This window comes from Ornithorhynchus anatinus, chromosome 16, assembly GCF_004115215.2.
Source record: "Ornithorhynchus anatinus isolate Pmale09 chromosome 16, mOrnAna1.pri.v4, whole genome shotgun sequence".
NCBI classification, from domain to species: domain Eukaryota; kingdom Metazoa; phylum Chordata; class Mammalia; order Monotremata; family Ornithorhynchidae; genus Ornithorhynchus; species Ornithorhynchus anatinus.
Window position 1 is genome coordinate 28663273 of NC_041743.1, and position 21333 is coordinate 28684605.

The 21333-nt window shown below is 41.7% G+C and overlaps 1 protein-coding gene and 1 non-coding gene across 7 annotated transcripts in view; one reads left to right on the plus strand and one right to left on the minus strand.

The window, feature by feature from the left end:
* Nucleotides 1-4972: 4972 nt before the first annotated feature.
* The window catches only part of PLEKHS1 (pleckstrin homology domain containing S1), a 29461-nt gene continuing 13100 nt past the window's right edge, over nucleotides 4973-21333 (minus strand). For 2 of the 6 annotated variants that reach the window (XM_007667689.3, XM_007667690.3), the window contains exons 9-15: nucleotides 18411-18533; nucleotides 15979-16088; nucleotides 15195-15401; nucleotides 12644-12745; nucleotides 11523-11658; nucleotides 8271-8354; nucleotides 4973-5288 (exon numbers count right to left, since the gene is read on the minus strand). In XM_007667689.3, the coding sequence (XP_007665879.2) occupies nucleotides 8286-8354; nucleotides 11523-11658; nucleotides 12644-12745; nucleotides 15195-15401; nucleotides 15979-16088; nucleotides 18411-18533 (747 nt within the window). In that variant the 3' untranslated portion in view covers nucleotides 4973-5288; nucleotides 8271-8285. The remainder of the gene's footprint in view (nucleotides 5289-8270; nucleotides 8355-11522; nucleotides 11659-12643; nucleotides 12746-15194; nucleotides 15402-15978; nucleotides 16089-18410; nucleotides 18534-21333) is intronic. The other 4 variants (XM_029081531.2, XM_029081532.2, XM_029081533.2 and 1 more) reach the window with 4 other exon arrangements.
* Nucleotides 7599-7736, plus strand: LOC114817547. Its single transcript, XR_003765410.1, has one exon. It is a non-coding gene; the product is annotated as a small nucleolar RNA SNORA7 (small nucleolar RNA).

The following is a 21333-nucleotide window of genomic DNA, read 5'->3' on the forward strand; positions in this document are numbered from 1 at the left end:
CTGAGTGGAGCCATGAATGTATACTGTTAGCCCGTCAAAGGGCAGGGACTGTCTCTGTTACCGATTTGTACATTCCAAGCGCTTAGTACAGTGCTCTGCACATAGTAAGTGCTCAATAAAGAGTCTTGAATGAATAAATACTATTGAATGTAGGAACAGGGAGAGTGGGCATTTCTAGGACCTCAGAGACACCATTCTGAATGGGAAGTGGCCCTATCATCCCAGAATCGAGCTTCCTGTGTCGAGGTCAGTGAACCAGCAGGAAAGGCTTTGCCATGGCATCTGCTGGAGGTTGCTGACCCCTAGAGGCGATGAAGCCTTTGTTGGAGAGCTCTCTGCATTCGACCAGCCAAACAGATCCCACCTTAGGCAGAGCTAGATGGGGGCAAAGCACAAGAAGCAATTCACCCATGAGGATACTCACTGAGAGGAATAAAAAGCAGGAATACAGTCTCCTCCGTGCAGAAGAGCTGTTCTGGTTATTGCCTGAAAGAAGGTACAAAGAGCCAATGGTATACTTTGGAATAGGGCACTTGGCTGTCTTCATTCGGATGGGCTACCACACTAGACTGAAGCTTCAGGCCTCTGTAGCCATGGCTTCTCTTCAGTGCCATAGCTGATGCTTTCAAGCAATAAAATGCCCCACTTTACTGTGCGTCCACATTGCAAAAGGGTCAGTGGCAGCAAAGACCCAAAACTCAGTTTTCACACTGTGGTAACCTCTGAGGCGTTCTCTTCTCAATGATATTCACTCGATATTCACCCATCTTCAGCACCAAAGTACTCATCAATCTTCAGCCCTGATCTCTCTCCTTCTCTGCAGTCTTACATTTCCTCCTGCTTTCAAGACATTTCTTCTTGGAGGTCCTCCCAGCACCTCACACGTAACATGTTTAAAACATAATTTCTTATCTTCCCACCCAAATCTTGTCCTCCTCCTGACTTTCCCATCACTCTAGACAGCATCCTTCATGTCTCACAAGCCTGTAAGCTTGGTGTTATCCTTGACTTCTCTCTCATTCAACCCACATATTCAATCTATTACTAAACCCTATCAGTTCAACCTTCACAACATCACTATAATCTGCCCTTTCCTCTCCATCCAAACTGCAACCATGTTAATCCAAGCACTATCTCACCTTGATTACTCTATCAGCCTCCTGGCGGATCTTCTTGCCTCCTTTCTCTCCTTCATTCAATCGTATTTATTGAGCACTTACTGTGTGCAGAGCACGGTACTAAGCACTTGGAGAATACACTTCACTCCACTCTCTGGATCATTTTTCTACAAAAACAGTCAGTCCACGTTTCTCCACTGCTCAAGAACCTCCAGTGGTTGCCCATCCACCTCCGCATCAAAGGGAAACTCCTTACCATCGGCTTTAAAGCACTCAACTTGCCCCTTCCTATCTTGCTACTCTCCTACTACAACCCAGCCACACACTTCACTCCTCTAATGCCAACCTACTCACTGTACCTCCATCTCATCTATCTCACCACTGACCTCTTGCCCACAACCAGCCTCTGGCCTGGAATGTCCTTCCTTTTCATTTCTGACAATCACTCTCCCCACCTTCAAAGGCTTATTGAAGGCACATCTCCTCCAAGAAGCCTTCCCTAAGCCCTCATTTCCTCTTTTCCCACTCCCTTCTGCATCACCCTGCCTGGCTCCCTTTACTCATCCCTCCCCACAGCCCTACAGCATTTATGTATAGATTCAAAATTTACTTATTTATATTATATCTGTATCTCCCTCTAGACGGTAAGCTTGTGGGCAGGGAATGTGTTATTCTGTGTTGCACTCTCCCAAGCACTTAATACAGTGCTCTATATACAGAAAGTGTTCTAAAAAAATACAAGTAATTGATTAGAATACTCCTAGAGATACCATCTCCTTTCAGAAGACATTATTAAGACTACAAGCACATAGAGAAGCAGTGTGGCTTAGTGGATAGAGGATGGACCAGAGAGTCAGAAGGTCTTGGGTTCTAATCCTAGTTCTGCCACATGTCTGCTGTATAACCTTGGGCAAATCACTTAACGTCTCTGTTCCTAACTTATCTGATCTGTAAACAATGGGGTTAAGAGTGTGAGCCCCATGTGGAACAGGGACTGTGTCCAACCTGATTAACTTCTATCTACCCCAGTGCTTACAACAGTGATTGGCACATAGTAAGCGCTTAACAAGTAGCATAATCACCACTATTATTATTACAGAAGTCCTCTCCCCACATCCCTGGTTCACATGCTGGACCAGACCCCCTACCCTGGTTATAAGGCCTAATGGAAAGGGATTGACATTGTTGGAAGGGGCTGGCAACTAGGAGCAGGATGGCATAGACTGGGGCAATCAGGGGTTGTTTTTTTTTTTTAATAGTATTTGTTAAGTGCTTACTATGTACCAGGCACAGTTAGATACAAGTTAATCAGGTTGGACACAGTCCCTAACCCATGTGGAGTTCACAGTCTCAATCCTCATTTTACAAATGAGGTAACTGAGGCACAGAGAAGTTAATTGATTTGCCCAAGGTCACACAGCAGACAAGTGGCAGAGCTGGGATAAGAACCCAGGTCCTTCTGACTCCTAGGCCCAGGATCTATCCACTAGGCCATGCTGCTTGAGTCAATCTATCAAGCAGTGAGGCCAGTGAGTAGTAAACTCTCAATGTTACTCATCATTATAGATTTGCTTGTTCTGGCTTGCTTTCTTTTTTCTCTAGCTGGGTTTCTCTGTGTCTGTCCTTCCTCACTTTCAACTGGGGGCCAGAAACTGTCTGAATTTAAATCCATGCATTTTTCCCAGAGCTTGATATAGTGCTTTGCTTGTTGTAAGCACTTAAAAATTAGTGTTATAATTGATTGATTATTGACTGCCATGCTTCTGGACTTTTGCCAGCAGGAGAGGAAACCCTATCGATTGCTTGCTTGTTTGGTCGCTCTCAAAGCTCAAAGCCATTTTAAAGCGGGATTAGCTTTGAAATCTGGGACCAGGGCCACCACTGGGCAGCAAGCCCCAGAACTAGGGCCTGGATGAGATTTATGAGGGATGAGTTGGAAAGGCAGAGAGCTTCAAAAGAGGCAGGTTCATAAGGAAATTGCGGGAGCAGGAGAGAGGGGAAAAAAAGTAAAGAGAAAGGTATGGGAAGGAGGTAAGCAGGAGAAGGGGAGAGAGAGAACTGGAAGATTAATAATAATGATATTTTTAAGAGCTTACTACATGCCAAGCACTGTGCTAAATAGGAGTTAATCAGATTGGACATAGTCCCTGTTTCACATAGAGATCACAGTCTGAAGAGAGAGAATAGTTATTTTGCTCCCATTTTACAGATGAGAAAACTAAGGTATGGAGAAGTTAAGTGACTTGCCCAAGGTCCCATAGCAGATAGTAGCAGGCCAGCATTAGAACCCAGGTCCCTGACTCCCAGGATTGCCATCTTTCCATTAGACCACACTGCTTCTCAGAGGAGTCAGTGGACGGAAGAAAGAGAAAGAACAGAGTGGGTAAGGGTAGGGAAAAAAAAGTGAGTGAGAGAAGAAAAAGAGAAGGAAAAAATTAGAGGTGGGCAAGACTTACCATAATTCACTGCCACAACCCTCCACCCACCATCTTCCCTTGTCTGTGGCCACTCAGACCTGGCACTTTGGATGGGCCTGGAAAACCGCTACAGCCACTGCCTTTGCCAGCAGTTCAGCTTGAGCGGGAAGACAGCAGTGGGAGGGGCCGGGGAACGAGTGGTGGGCAGTTGGAGGCCGGGAGCAATTGTAGTCAGTCCGTCAAAGGTATCTGTTGAGCACTTACTCTGTGCAGAACACTGTACTAAGCGCTTGGGGAGAGTAAAATAGGATTCTAGTCTTCTGGACTATGAGTAGGAGTTTTCAGCTTGGTTGGAAATATATCACCACCCCACCAGGAGTTCCACATTGGCCAGTTCGTCACTATGGAGCTAGTGGTGGTGGGTGACTAATTGCTGGTCCCAGTGTGGCAGCAGCTCTGTCCCTGACTCCTGGCTGAAGAAATTCATAATGGGAGGCGTGGGGATTATCAAAAAGAAAACTAGCTGGTCCTCAGCTATTAAATAAAAATTTATTTAATAATAATAGTCATAGCCTGTGGAAAATAAGTGCTGGGGCAGATGCAAAATAATCAGGTCAGACACATTTCCAGCCCTAGATAGGATTTATACAGTATAAAAGTGTGTGTGGGGGGAATGGACAGTTAATCCTAATTTGGCAGTTGAGGAAACTGAGGCACAAAGAAGTTAAGTGGCTGCCCAAGATCACACAGCAGACAAGTGGTGGAGCCGGGATTAGAACTCAAGTAACCTCTGACTCCCGGGCCCATCCTCTTTTCACTAGGCCACGCTGCTCCTTGAACCATGTTGCTATACATGGCTCATTTAAAATCCAGAAAGGGAACTAAAGCCACAGAGCAAACATTAGAGGAATGAGAGAAAGCACACAGTCCAACAGGTATGCTCAAATGATCCATTATCATCATCATTAATTCTGTGGGGAATTCTGCACTTTAAAAAACATTCTTATATTCTGATTATGCTTTGGATATTGGCTCACTCTATATTTCCATACTGTAGAATACAAACCCTGGAATCTACTCCTTGAGGCAACAGTTCAAATTGCAATAGAATTATATGGAATTTAGCATTTTCCCCTACATAGTACTGTAGCCTATGATGATGAGCTGGTTGTGGGCAAGGAATGCATCTACCCGCTCTGTTATATTGTACTCTCCCAAGTGCTTAGGACAGTGCTCTCTGCACACAATAAGTGCTCAATAACGAAGATAGTTCTCTTTGAAGGGAAGCCCGGGAAACAAAGCAAAGCTTTCTTCTCCACAGTAAGAATTCTGACCTAAGCCAACAACACTTCGACGCAGGAACTCCAACGGGGTCAAAGTCTTTTCTGACAGCTGCAGCAATCTTATCAACAACTCTCTGGTCTCCTTTCCAGAAAGTTTAATGAAATTTGGCCAATAGCCTTTAGGTTTATTTTTTCTTTATCTTCTGGCCAGTAAAATTTATTGGCCACATGTTCCTTTGCAATATAAAGCCTGGCCTGAATGTGAAACACACTGTTGGTCCTAGAAAAGTCTTATCTTAGTAGTAAAGATCTCGGAAAAGATAAAATGCACAGAGATTAAGTCAGGGCTACCAGGAAGGGCAGGAAAAACCCTCCTTTTCTGGGAAATTGATATTGCTTTATCCATTTTATCCCCAGTGCTCACGACTCTTATTCAGCACACAGTCTTTCTTCTGTTTCCTCAATGGGCACTGCAAATGGAAAGGAAAGTGGCAGTGTTATCTCAATCATTTGTATTTATTGAGTGCTTACTGTGTACATATCACTGTACTAAGCACTAGGGAGAGTACAGTATGATAGAGTTGATAGACGTGATTCCTGCCCACCAGGAGCTTACATTCTAGAGGGGGAGATAGACATTCAAATAAATTACAGATAGGGAAATAGGAGCATAGAAGGGTATGTACATAAAAGTGTGGGGCTGGGGGAGGGGTATCAAAGTGCTTAAGAAGTTCAATCCAAGTACACAGGTGACGGAGAAGGAAGGGTGAATGATGTATGGCAAATGATATTTAGGACTCTGGATTGCATTCAACTTTCACCATCAATTTCAATCAATGGTATTTATTAAACAGTTATTGTGTGCAGTGCACTTGGGAAGGTACAACAGAGATGGTAGTTACGTTCCTCTCTCACACGGCGGTTACGAGGTCTGTGTCAAATTGCTACTCATGCTGAATTACTGTTCAACTGTCGCTCATCGAATTAACCCTGTTATTCTTTCCCTACTTGTCTGTCCTCCCCTCATCCATCTAGGTTGAGAATCCTTGGGGACTGTTGTCTGATTTATTCCTGGCTTTCGGTATGCTGCGCTGTTCCTTGCAAATGTGTAAGCAAGCTGTCTTTTGAAGACTAGGTCCTTAATTTGTCACCCAATCTCCACATAGGGCATCCCTGCTTGAGAAAAACAGTGTAAGAATGGACATTTTGATGAGAAAGATATTGCTAGACAGCTAAAAGTTGGGTGGTTATGCAAGTGCGTGTCACATATCCTTCCAGGATGAAAAATTATTTATCTTTCCCACTTGCATAGCTACATATTTGCCCATGTCTACAAGTCAGAGTCTGAAATAGGACTCAGGACAGCAGACATTGGAGTTTTAATAGTCACAGTGCTGGTTTGATTAGCCTTAGTTTCTCTAAGAAATGGAACTTTTCTCCTAAATACTTCTATGAAGACTGTTAGAATTAATTAGTTAATGCACATACAGAGAATTACAGATTAGAAGTACTAAGTATTTCTTTCATTACTTATACAGCTAACTGATCCTTACTTGCTGGGACCTAAACTACTCTGACGTCCACAGGGTTTTTGAGATAGTAATCTCATCTAAAATTCTGCCCTTGAACAAAGAGTATCAATGGCAGCTGGGCAGGGTGACATAGTATAGGATATAAACGTCGGATATCTCTGGGATTTTCTTCTTCTTGGGTCAATTTTTTAAGTCAGGCCACCTGTGGATTACTCTCTATCCTAACAGAGAGGGTCACAGGAAGAGCTATCTGTTTCTTTTGGTGTTTGTTGCTCTGGTTAGAAACACATGTGAGAAGCAAGGATAAAGTGAGCTCGAGGATGGAGAGGTAGGAGTCACCATGCTTTCTTGGTCTTTCAGAAGGAGGTGGTCCCTCGAATTGTATGCCTGGCAGCAACCCGTTGACACCTTGATATTGGGCACCCATCAAACAAAGGTATTTACTGAACACTCATTGTGTACAGAGCACAGTACAACAGAGTTGGTAGACACACTTCCTGCCCACAAGAAGTTTGCAATATAGTTGAGGAGAGACACTAGAATAAATTACAGCTTGGGGACCATTAAAAGGGTACAGAAAACACAACTGATCAGGACATTGACAATTTTGCCACTCTGAAACCATGGTACATCTACATCTGCAACACTACACTGACAACAGTTTGGAATGCTGCAACTTAGGAAAGATGTAAAAGAGCTAAAAAAAAAAATGACAACTGAGATTATCAGAGGGATAAGGGAAGATATTAAAGAGACTAGAACTTTTCAGGCCAGAAATATGAAGGGTGAGGGGGGCCAGACTGAAGGAAGCAACTTGACCTAGTGGATACAGCATTGGCCTGGGAGTCAGAAAGACCTGGGTTCTAATCCTGACTCTGCCACTTGTCTGCTGTGTGACCTTGGGCAAGTCAATTCACTTCTCTGTGCCTCAGTTACCTCATCTGCAAAATGGGGATTCAGTCTGTGAGCCCCATGATGGACATGGACTGTGTCCAATCTGGTTAGCTTATATCTACCCCAGCACTTAGTACAGTACCAACCACAGATTAAGCGCTTAACAAATACCATTAAAATAAAGAATGTGGACAGGATGAACACAGGATTATTGTTCACTAAATAGAACCTTGAAAGAGGTGAGTCCAGAAGAAACAAAAGGAAAACTTTTTCATCCAGTGGGTGCTAAGCTTAAGGAGTGCAGGGCCATAGGAAGTTATGTGGGGCAAAAATCAGCAGTTTTAGTAGTTCAAGCTCCTCTCAGGATTGTACCTGGAGAGTTTCCAGTACTCTTCCAGCCTCAGATACAAGAGGGGGAGTCAAGCAGAGGCATACCCATTCTACTTCTAGCTTGGACAGTGGCTTTTGAGTGGAAGGCAGTCTGTTCCAAGTCAAAACTCACCTGTGCTGGGTGGCAGCAGCATGGGAGAAAGTCGAGGGCAGAGACTCAAGTTTTCTACATAGAAGAAGGCAGTGGTAAACCACTTCTGTATTTTTACCAAGCAAACTCTATGGATACACTATCGGAACGTTTGCAGATGGAGGTGGGACATTCTGGGAGAGAGGTGTCCATGGAGTCGCTATGGAGATGACTCAACAGCCTAAGACAACTAGATCAAGAGAGGTTTAGATAAATTCCTGGATGAAGAGGGAAAGTAAGGGATGAAGAGAAAAAAGACTGAATGCTACCTGGGTCATCCATAACCATTAGGGTAGTTCCTTGTGGGCAAGGATCACATCTAACATTCTTTTATTGTACTTTCCCAAGTGCTTAGTATAGTGCTGTGCATACTGTAAGCACTCAATACATACCACTGATTGATTCATGTCACAGAAGGAAACAATCATTCTTTTTCTCCAGTTTACTGGTTGAATGGATTATTGTTATGATCCAGTAATCACATTCCCATTATCATATCTACTTACCAAAAGTAGTGCACTTCATGAACAGGTGCAGGCTTTAATATGGAATTTATCTGAATTTGGGATCCGATGGATAGACAATTTCACCTTTTAAAACACACACAAAATACATTTTAAATGTAAAGAGAGCATTTGGAGGAGGGGCCCACACTCATTTGAGATAATAAATGTTTGCTGAATTTGTCCCAGAATAAAATCCTTATGCAAAATTGCTGAATTGTAAGCTCCTTGAGGGCAGGCACTTTGGAACATATCTTTATACCCTATTGCTTTTTCCTATCTACTAATTCTATCAGTTGTGCTCTTCCAAGCACTTAGTATAGTACTCGGCACAGAGTAAGCACTCAAATACTATTGACTGACTTCTAATCACTATGACTTTGGCCTCTGCTTCTCTTCATATCTGTTAGAATGGGTTTTGTGTAAGGAACAGGAAACTGGATTTTCCACTTTTCAGATTTTACTGGAATCCAGTAGTCTGAACATCAGGCCTCAGCACCTATTTTGGGTTTATGAATGACAGAAAAGGAGCTTATCAGCCTGGGTTGAACAAAGGGAGAGGATTTCAAGTGACTGCTATCAGATGCTGAGGGGATGCCCCGAAAGGTCAGAGGAGCTTCTTGGTCCTCTTCCAGAGACTGTATTGTTTTGTGTGCGTATATGATGACATTTTTTCTCAAGCTTTGCATCAGAATCTGGAATATACAATCCAGATTCTCTCCTTAGATTAATTTATGACTGATATGAATTCTTTATTTTATCTCATTTCAGATTTTACTCTTCCAGAATTCAGGAGAGTTTGGTCATATTTTTGAAGTTCTTGAAATAAAGTTCCATTGTACAGCAAGGTAAACAGATGATTGAAATAATAGGGAGAAGGGGTCAATGGGGGTTTTCCTGTTCTTAAGTAGCTTAAAAAAAGCAATATACCAGCCTGAATGGTACAAAGCTGGTTGTCTTCTGGAACACAGTAGGTACTCCATAAATACTGTTGAATGATAATAATAATTATAGCACTTGAAAAGTGCTATGTGCCAAGCATTGTACTTCCCATGATGATGATAATGGGCATTTTTTTATGGCTTCTACCAATCTGCACTGAAACATGAAAACAAATCACAGAATCGCAGAACCAATGAGAAGATGGTAAGATGTTAGAAAAAGGGAAAGATGTAGATGAGTGCAAATTTTCTGGTGTCAGATGGATCACTTTGTTCTCATCTCTCCCACCAACTGATCTCTTGCTCATGACTTTAACCCCCTTCTTCACATTTGGCAGACTTCACATCCCTCTAGACTGTAAGCTTCTGTGGGCAGGGAATATGCCTGCCAACTCTGTTATATTGTACTTCCCCAAGTGCTTAGTATAGTGCTCTTAGTACAGTGCTCAATAAATACCACTGATTGATTGGAAGACCACTGCTGTCCCCAAATTCAAACCTTTCTGAAATCACATCTCCTTCAGGAGCCTTTCCCTGATTAATATCTCATCTCTCCTCCCTATTCCCCTCCCCCCTGCCCTGACTGCTACTTTATAATAATTAGTAATAATAATACATCAGCACTTCCATATCACCTAAGCACTTGGGAATTCACTACCGCCGACCCCAACGGCACTTGTGAATATATCTTTATACTCTATTGCTTCCTCCTATCTGTAATAGCGTCTGCTTCCCTGGCTAGATTGCAGGCATCTTAGAAGGTAAGAATCATGTCCATTAATTCTATTGCAGTCTCACAAGCAACTTAGTACAGTGCGTTCAATAAGTACTGATCAAATGTAACTGACTGATTGATCACTGCTGACTGAAACATCGATTCGGGGCTAAGTCCACATCTTCACATTTTGGAATCAACCTCATGGTGGAGAACCTGCTCAAAAGATCATTGAAAAATTATTGCTCTGCTACCATAACTCTCTTCTTGCCTGGGGTGAAGGTGGAATTATCTACACTCTTTGCTGTGGGAGCTTGTAAGGGGCCACAGACTTTCTTTAGTGGTATGTACAAGTCCTTCATTTGGTGGTGTTTAGAACTGACTTGAATCTCCGGTACCATCACCATCATCAGTGGTATTTATTGAGCACTTACTGCGTACAAAGCACTGTACTAAGCACTTGGGAGAGTGCTGAGTTAGTTCTCAGCCCACAAGGAGTTTACAGCGCCATGCACATTTCTGAGCTTGATTTGCATATCATGTCCCAGGTTTTTGTCTGCTTCCTTTTTGCTGTAATCATGAGAAGCTGCCAGCCGTTGAAGTGATTCTTGCTTAGCTGCAAATAACTTTTAAATCTTGGAATCATTTTCTCCAAACCAGTCTTAGGTGTCTCCTTGCCATATCCACAGTGCTGATTCTTCCCTGGTAGACAGTGTTTTGAAGGAACCCCATTCATCCGGGTTCCTTCCTACAATCTACTGGCTGTGATGTGGTCTCAAAATCTTTTCCAGGATTTTGACAGTGAACCACCTTAATGGCTTGAACTTGGCTTTTCAATGCTTAGGTTGTACTGCTAGCAAGAGTTGGAGGTCTGTCAGAGGATGCTGAGTCCCACACTTGGCATCCTGCATGACTGCGTGGTCTGTACATCTTTCAAATCCTGCTTATCAAACCAATGAATCACCATAATTGGTTCATTATGGGCTGCATACCAAACTACATCTTGCTTTTCCACCTTATCTCCAGGGGAATGAACTGGGCTGACCTACGGCATGAGATTTGAGAAAATAAATCATTCCCGCTTTGGAAAGTGGAGAATGTGAAATAGATGTAATATTTTCTCAGAAAATTGGTAGAGAAATGGCTAAATATTTATATAGAGAGAATTTAAGGATATCTTGCACTTCTTTTAGTCCTTCAGTGAATATTTGCTATTTAATGATGGTTTGGGGTTTTAGAATAGCTAATACATTTTGATTTGTTTTATCATACTCATTTATATTGTGAACAAATAACTTAAGCCAATCACTTAACCTCTTCTGAACCTCAATTTCCTAAATTATAAAATGGAATTAACAATTCCAGTGCAAACACAGAATTCAGACAGAGACTTGCATTCTGGATAGACTTGTCTCTGTGGGAGGAATAAAGACTCTTGATTGTATAGATAGGCAGTTTTTCTAATGTGATTTCATAAACTGATTTGATTTCTAGGCTTTGAAGTACAATCTACTCGCTTCCATTTTCTGCTCAACCAGTGGATTTTCTATTTTTTTCCCTGACCTGCCATACCTCTCAAGTTACAACAATAGGGTTTACCTCCTTTCTTATGGAGCGACTGAGAAATAAGGAAATCTCCTCCATGGTCTGGGGCTTTAGATCATTCACAGCTGATACATAATCCCCGTGGTGAAATATACATCCCAAATGCTGTGGTCCTTCCCACCTGGCCACACTGTGGATAAAGGAGACAACACACAGGCAATCCAATGAGACAAAAATTCACCTTCCACAACTATAACAGTGAGACTCCCTCCCCCTTTCCCACACCCCTCAGGATCATTGGAGATCTTAGATGTTTGGCCTAGTGGATAAAGCATGGGCCTGGAAGTCAGAAGGACCTGGGTTCTAATCCCGGTTCTGCCGCTTGTCTGCTGTGTGACCTTGGGCAAGTCATTTGACTTCTCTGGGCCTCAGTTACCTCATCTGTAAAATGGGAATTAAGAATGTGAGTCCCCATGTGGACAGAGACTGTGTCCAACTCAATTACTTTGTATCTGCCCTAGCACTTAGTACAGTACCTGGAACATAGTAGGTGCTTAACAAATACTACATTATTTTTTATGAAGAGGGTAGGGGTGCACCTTGGTGACCACCACACTCATCTTGTGGCTGGCTAGTCCTCCCACTGGACACAGTAAAAGAATTAGCACCAAAGTTACTCTTCCTTAAAGGATTATATGTTGGCAATCCACAGGCTGGACCATGCAGATAATTCGATCTTATTTTCCTTTACTGTATTTTATTTTATTTTATTATGTTTACCCCTGTAGACTGTAAGCTCCCTGGGATCACACCTACCAACTCTATTATATTATACTTTCACAAGAACTTAGTACAGTGCTCTGCACACAGCTACCACAATAAATAAAACTGGTTGATTGATTGATTGGCTTTCCCTAATGAATGTAAGCGCTGCTTCCTGGTACGGAGTTCACATTTCATATAATCTTCATGTTAAGAAATACATGATATCTTGTGTATATCAAAAGAACCAAATTCTAGTTTTGCTACTTTCAGACATCAATGTCTATTTGTATTCAGCTACCTCCCATATGAATGCCCAAAGGAACATTCAGTGTGTGAGGATGTTACTGTATTACTGCACCATCCAATCTCCTCCACCACATCACCCGATACCGTCAAGATTTCAGACACACCATAACCGTCCTCCAGCTTCGGTGAATGTTAAGTAACTGCTGATATCTGTGTGAGGAATGCATATGTCCACCTCTTCTAGTTGACTTTCATCAATGATATTGCTTTAAGAAAATAAAAATGAATAAAAGTGAAGAATGATCCAGGGTAGTGACCTAGTGGAAGAGCATCAGATTGGAAATAAGGAGACCTGGGTTCTAATTCTGGCTCTACCACTTACCCACTTGTTTTCTTCAGGTATGTCACTTAACTCTCTGTGCCTCAGTTACCTCTTCTACCAGATGGAGATTAAATATCTGCTTTCATCTCCTCCTTAGGTTGTGAGACCCTTTGGGGATCATCTGATGATACTTACCCCAGGGTTTAGCAAATAGTAAGTGCTTAGCAAATACCACAGTTATAAGCAAATTCTTCTTCTATGAAGAGATATCTGACTACAGCAGTTTCTCTAAAAGAGATGCCAAGAACAACTCAGTTGTATTGTACTGCCCCATTCATTTAGTACAGTGTTCTGCACAAGGTCAGTGCTCAATAAATACCACTGATGAAGAATAAATGCAAAAGACTGACAAGGACATTTTGGGGAAAAAAATTGATCTTTTCATTGTATAAAAATTTACCTTATATTGGCAAGAAATGGAAAATAGTAAGCGATTATATTTTCCTAACAGTGAGAGAGAAGGAGATGTATAGCTTGCAAATTATATTGGGCCTGTCAGTCTAAAAGAAATGAAACTGGGTCCAGCCCACAACTATGGAATTGCACTCCTGTTGTTTATCGTCATTAATTTCATCTCAGTTATAATATTAGTGTGTAAGAATTCTTTTGTGGAACAGTAGATCATTTAAATAAATCAACCAATCGATAGTATCTATTGAGTGCTTACTGTATGCAGAGCACCATACTAAGGACTTGGGAATGTAAGTACAATAATTAGTACACATGATCCCTGCCTTCAAGGAGTTCAAGGAGTGGGGAAGACAGACACTGAAATAATTTAAAGCTATAAGGGAGCAGAAGTGAGTGATGTTGATGATCTGTATTTAAGTGCTTAATGCATGCCTAGGTAATAAGATGATCAGATCGGACATAGGACCTGTCCCATAAGGGGATCACAGACTGAGAAAGAGGGAGAACAGGCATTTTATCCCCATACTGCATTCTACAGATGAGGCCCAGGGAGGCTAAGTGGCTTATCCAAGGGTACGGAAGTCAATATGCATAGGAGTGCTATAGGTGGTTGTGAGTACACAAGAGTGAAGTTGAGGCAAATGTACTTAAGCAAGAGTCAGGGAATTTCAGCCAGTGGGGGAGAGAAATGATCAGGGAATACTTCCCAAAGGGAATGGGATTTCAGAAGGTTTTAAGATGAGAAGTTGTCAAATTTGAAGGGAGAGTTCCAAGAGGAGGGTGTAAGCAAGGGGTTGGTGTCATGAGAGAAGAGACTGAGGTGCAGTGAGAAAGTTAGCATGAAAGCATCAAAGAGTGTGAACTGGGGTATAGTGGGAGAAGAGAGTAGATAAGTAGGAGGGAGAAAATTGATCGAATGCATCAAAATCAATGGTCATGAGTTTTTGCTCAATGCGGATGGATTTTTGAGGAAGAGGAAGATGTACGCAGAATGATGTATTCAAAAAATGATCTAGGTAGCAGAGTAAGTATGGACTGGAAAGGGGAGAGATTAGAGGCAGGGAGATCAGCACAGAGGGTCATGCAGTAGTTAAACTGGGATGTGACAGGTGCCTGGACTAGCATGTGGTGGCCATTTGGAGGGAAGAAAGGGCAGATCCTGGAAATGTGAAGGATAAAACCAAGGATTATCAACAGACTGAATATGAGAGTTGAAAGACGGGGAGGAGTTAAGAAAAATATCAAGATTTTGGTTAAAATTGCAGAGGAAGTCAGAGGGTGGAAGTTTTTTTGTTTTTTAATGGTATTTGTTAAGGGCTTACTATGCGCCAGGCACTGTACTAAGCACTGGGGTGGTTACAAGCTAATCAGATCAGACACAGTCCCTGTCCTACATAGGCTCACAGTCTTAATCCCCATTTTACAGATGAGGTAACTGAGATAGTTACCCTGCTTCTCAAAGCAGATTGGGAAGTAAGCCACACAAATTATCATTGAAGCTACTGAGCAGATGACCTGCCCAAGAGAGGGAATATAAGGTGATATAGCTAAGGCGGGATGATGGAGGAAAATTCTAAAAAGAAGTGCCTGGAGAGGTAGAGGGGAGAACCAGGAGAGACAGTCTAGTTGCAAGGCCAATTTAGAAGATTTTTTTGTTTTGTTTTTTACTGGTATTTGTTAAGTGCTTACTATGTGCCAGGCACTGTACAAAGCACTGGGGTAGATAAAAAGCTAATCAGGTCGGATACAGTTCATGTCTCCTGTGGGGCTCAAAAACAATCTCCATTTTATAGATGAGGTAACAGGCACAGAGATGTTAAGTGACTTGCTCTAGGTCACACAGCAGGCAAGTGGCAGAAGTTAAGGCAGTCTTTCACTATATGCAAAAATCTTAAAACAACAACTGTAAAGCTGATCCTTACTTGACTATTATAGACAACTGTACAGCAGATAATGATCCTGAGCCCTTTCTTTTGTTCCTGATCTTCAGTTCCTTGGTGCTTTGTGAAATGTGTGCATCATTGCTTGGATCCTGATTCTCCAGGAGTTGCTTTTTGACCTCATTTTCTGGAAGGGTTGGGAAATCAGTTTTATTGCCAGAGGGCTGGTGGTGTTTCTCTTCACCCGAACTAAGGAAAAATCATAAGGAAAACCACTGCACTGGCATGTCTGACACAACTATTTCGACGCATTTGAAGCTGTATCAAGTAACCATCATTACGGTGAAGAATGACAGGCCCTTGAAGTGTGTCCAGCCAAAGTTACAGTTACGATTTGAGTCAAATAAAATAAACTAACCTCCTAAAAATGGAAATGTAATGAAAATGAACCATTTAGGGGGTATGTGCACGTGCCTGTGTATGTGTGAGAAGAGGGCAGGAAAAAGGATGAGAGGGTAGGGTGAGTGGGGAGGAAATCTAATCTAAAAAAGGAAGTTGTTCAACTGAATAAAAATAACATGACAAGAATGTGTGCCCAGAATAGGGGACCACTGCTTACCTCTGGGTGGAGGAACAAATAAGACATCACGGAATGTATTGATAAAAACATTCAAGTACCTCAGGAGATGGCTTAGCCTTTGGATCCATTTGGTCCACATTAAAAATGATGGCTTTGTCCATAGACATTATTAAATTGTCAATTTAAATGCTTGACAGCCCAAGACTCCTCCCTCACCACACCAGTTGAGTGGTCAGTCATACTCACCAAGATTTCATTGGCTCATAAAGAGCATCACTTGTTTTGGTCATCTGGTCTAGGCCACTGGATTCAATAGGCTTAAAAGAATCATTGGAAGCAACAGTGTCATTCTCCAGCTACCAAAAAAAATAGGAGATGGCTTTAAGGGATGGTGTCTGGACCTATTAAACTACATCAGGATAGGCTAGTTTTTCCAACTTTCTAAGGGGAGTCTACGATGGAACTGGGAGTTAGAGGGAGAGCTCAGAAGATGAAACTGAGCCACCAGATGGAGCTGCCTCCCACTTCCTCTTAGGGCTGCTCCTGCACAACACGCAAGACGTGGAAAAAGAACAATAGGTATGTGGCTCCCATGACCCTTTGAGTCATAGGTTTTATGTGCACTATCAGCCTCCTTGCTGACCTCCCAGCCTCCTCTCTCTCCTCACTTCAGTCCCTACTTCACTCTGCTGCCCAGATCATTTTTCTACAAAAACATTCAGACTAGGTATCCCCACTCCTCAGAAAATTCCAATGCTTGTCCATCCATCCCCGCAACAAAAAGAAACTCCTCACCATTGGCTTTACAGCACTCACTTTGCCTGCTCCTACCTCACCTCGCTACTCTCCTACTACTTCTCAGCCTGCACAATTCGTTCCTCCAATACTACCTTCTCAATGTAACTAAATTTCATTTATCTCATCACCAACCTCTCGCCCAAGTCCTGCCTCTGGTATGAAATGCCTTCCTTCCTTCCTCATATCCGACAATTACTCCCCCCACCTTCAAAGCCTTACTGAAGGCATTCATTCATTTAATTGTATTTATTAAGTGCTCAATGTGTGCAGAGCACTGTACTAAGCGATTGGAAAGTACAATACAGCAATAAAGAGAGACAATCCCTGCCCACAACGGGCTTACAGTCTAGAGTGGGGGATACAGACATCAAAACAAGTAAACAGGCATCAGTATAAATAGACATATATACATATGCTTTCTCCTCCAAGAGGTCTTCCCTAAGCTCCCTTTTCCTCTTGTCCCACTCCCTTCTGTGTCCCCCTGACCTGCTCCCTTTATTCATCCCCCTCTCAGCCCCACAGCACTTATGCATGTATCTGTAATTTGTTTTTTTAATTATACTAATGTCTCTCTACTCCTCTAGACTGTAAGCTCATTGTGGGCAGGGGATGTATTGTTATTGTTATATTGTACTCTCTCAAGTGCTTAGTACAGTGCTCTGCACGTAGTAAGCACTCAAATTCAATTGAATGACTCTTTGCCTTAGACTGCAAGCCCCATATGGGACATGGACTGTGTTCCATCTGATTGAATTGTATCTACCCCCAGTGCTTAGCACAGAAGTGCTTAAAAAATACTACAATTATTATTATAATTGTTACGTGGTCACCCTCAAGCATCTATATAGAGCTGACGACAGCCACTTGTTAAACATTTATTTTTCCGTCCTCTCTTCTGAGATTTAGGACCAAGATTTAAAAAAAAGTGTACGGAGAAGGAATTAGCTGGGTATAGCCCATGACCTTATTTCAGTTAACTTTACGGTAATTTTTGAGAGCTCATTATCTGACAAATACCAGAGTAGATACAAGAAAATCAGGTTGGATAAAGTCCTTGTCTTCCAAGGGGCTCAGAGTCTAAGAAGGAGGAAGAGAGGTTGAAGCCAATCAATCAATCAGTGGTATTCATTGAGTACTTACTATGTGCAAACCACTATACTAAATGCTTGACAAAGTACGATACAACAGAGCTAGCAGACATGTTCCCCTGCCCACCAATGAGCTTATACAGACATATGGTCTCAGAGCAAGCCAGGAAGAGCTCTAACTAGAACCTGAGTCTTCAGAGTTGTTTCCACTAGACCTTGCAGACTCCCTTCGGGACCAGTTCTGGACACTTCAGGATAACCTGTGGGCAGGGAAAGTGTTTACCCACTCTACTGTACCCCAACCAACTACTACACTTCTGGGCACACAGTAAGCGCTCAATAAATACCACTGATAGTCTAACACTATAATATAATGTACTCTCCTTAGTGCTTAGTACAGTGTTTGGCACATAGTAAGCTCTCAATAAATGATTGATTATAATCAGTGTAACCTTAATTTCAAAATCTCCTGTGTAACTGAAGGCCAGTCTTTCCACTCATAACTCAGTATCACACCCACAGGTGTCTGCTGCTTTTAAGGGGGAAAAATAAAAAGAAATCTTAGGGTTTTAGACTCTTGTTCTGTAGTGACCTGTTCTGTGCTTTTACTTTTGGATTGCTTAGTGGAGTTTAATGGAGATGCATCATTTAATGACATCCTCACCCTAACTACACCACATTGCCTTTAGCCAGTCTGAATGTTTACCCTAGAAGTCACCACCTGTATCTTAGTCTCCACTATGTCCTGAATGGAGCTGTGCCTTGGAAAATTATAGTTTTTTGGAGCAGTACCTGAGCAAGAACACTTCGTGGACAAAGATAGACATTCTCTTCCTCGTCTTGGTTACTCTCAGCAGCCAAATCAGATAGAAATTGAGGCTGCCTGGGGTCGGGAGGACACCTGTCTTTTAATTCCTGTAAAAGAAATAATGTATATCTGAGCAGTTAAGGGTATAAAGGGGATATATTATAATTTGTTTTCTCCTATCTGCAACTGATAGAAGGTGATCTTTTCCAGAAGACTCAAGAAGACTAAACCTGCTTTCATCTTGTACCAAGAAAAAGCAAAGAACTTTAACGATCACATTTTTAAGATTCCCATTAGGCAGGGACATTTCTCCAAGCTACTGTAACATCAATGCATTAAAATAAACATGCATCACACATACACTGGAGCTCCCATTTTCTTCCTAATCTCCATTTTTGTAAGTCACTAACTTGCTTTTTCCAGTTTTTCCACTTTGCATTCTTCATGATTATTGTGTAGCTTTGATGGGGGAAAATGACTATTAGACCATTTTCAGTGCACCTTATGTTCCGCTCAGCATCCCTTCTCTTTATTCTTTTTGCTGGTATTTATCGTTTCCATAGCAATGTAATTGAACAATGTTAATCACGTCATTGTGTGCATTCAGTGCTTCAAGGTAAAGTAGGCACTATAAATTACTTTTTTTTGTCCAAAGGTGTAAGAAAATGAACAGAAGTAGCTGCCCTGGAGGAGGGCTGGAAAGCTAAATGTACTGCATTTTACTCCTCACAAGAGCAATAAAAATAATAATGATAATAGTAATAGTACATGTTAAGTGCTTCCTTTACACCAAGCACTGCAATAAATGCAGGGGTTTATACTGGATAACTAGATTAGACACAGTCCCTGTCCCACATTGGGCTCATAGTCTATGGACTTCAGCATAGTTTGTTTGGGTATCTCCAGCACTCCCTGAGGTAGACTGGGAATTTTTATGGAAAAAGCATGGTAAAATGACATTAAATTTTAACATTCTCTTGCTTCCACTTCTCACCCAAAGTAGTCACCCACTCCCCTCTGCATCAAGCAGAAACTCCTGGCAATCAGCTCCATCCATTTGGGATGATGTCAGGGTCACTATTAAAGACCATCTAAAAGACACATGCTCACCAAATTGTCTAATAATACCTGAGATGGTAATGTCCACATAACAACAACAACAATAAAGAACCCAAATGCAGTGTATTTTAGACAGACAGGAAGACTGAGCCTCTAACACTAAAACTGGATTTGTAAGGGATGAAGGCAAAGCCCTGTCCCCTGAGAAGCAGTGTGGCTTAATGGCAAGAGCCCAGGCTTGGGAGTCAGAGATCATGGGTTCTAATCCCTACTCCACCACTTATCAGCTGTGTGACTTTGGGCAAGTCACTTACCTTCCCTGTGCCTGAGTTACCTCATCTGGAAAATGGGAATTAAGACTGTGAGCCCCTCGCGGGAAAATTTGATAACCTCGTATCTACCCCAGTGCTTAGAACAGTGCTTGGCACATAGTAAGTGCCTAACAAACACCATCATTGTTCTTATTCCTCAGAAAGATTAGAGACATCATTATAATGAACAACAAAACCACATAAGTGGTTATAGTAACACCTTAAAATTATACAGTGCATTTATCTTTGAAAGAGCTTTCACATTACATAGATCATTTTTGCCCACTCACAACATCCCTGTGAGACAGGGAGAGGCAGGTCTTATTAATAATAATAATGACACTACTATTACTACTACTAATAGTAATAATTGCCCCTTTTTCAAGTTCGTACTTTGGGCCAAGCACTGTACCAAGAGATGGAGTAGATATAGGATAATCAAATTAGATATAGTCTTGTTATCCTCATTTTACAGATGGGGAAACTGAGCTATAGAAAGATTAAGGGACATGCCCGAGGTTACATAGCAGGCAAGTGGTAGAGGTAGGAATAGAACCTAAACTCCCTCATAGAGAACTGGAGGAGCAGAATGTAATTTCAAAAGAAACTATAGGGAAATCTTGGAACTCATTCTGCATAAGAGCCATATGGAAAAACCAAGGAAAGGATGTGCACATGTCTAGTTTGGCCCCATTCATTCATTCATTCATTCATATTTACTGAGTGCTTACTGTGTGCAAAGCACTCTATTAAGTGCTTGGGAGAGTATAATATAACAACAAACAGACAAATTCCCTGCCCACAATGGGTTTATATTCTAGAGGACAAGTTTACTGAGTTCCCTCTAGAAATGCATCCCAAATAATTGCTGCATGATTCACCTAAAATTGTGAATCAAAAACTAAGCAAATAATGTTAATATATCACCCCATAGCGTAGTGTAGTGCTGTGTACACAGTATCCATCAGTCAATCATATTTATTCAGTGCTAATCATGTGCAGGGAACTGTACTACGTGCTTGGGAGAGTATAATAAAATAATGTAACATACACATTTCCTGCCCACAATTTGTTTACAGTGTAAAGCAGCATACAGTCAGCAGCATGGCATAGTGAAATGGCAAATACCATTGAAAGAAAAAAAGAAGTGTTCTAAACCCTCAAAAAAGAAGGCCAAGATACCTTATGCAACAATTGATATATCAATAAACCAATGCTAATTACTGAGCACCTACTGTATTAGGTGCTAGGCACTGTATTAAACGATTGGGAGAGTACAATAGTAGCAAGATATGCATCCCTTGCTCTCAAGGAGTTTACAATTTAAGGTATAGATAAGTAATGAAAGCAGGAAGGAGAACAAGAGTAAATACAGCGTTATTAGGAGGAAGAGCTGAACCAATAACTGCTTATACAGCTAAATAAATAAATAAAAAATAAGGGTGAGTGTTGGGCTGATGTGATTGGGATGTTGAGAATTAACTGGGGAAGGCTTCTGTGAGGATCAAGTTCAATAACGCTTGGGAAAAATTTGGAA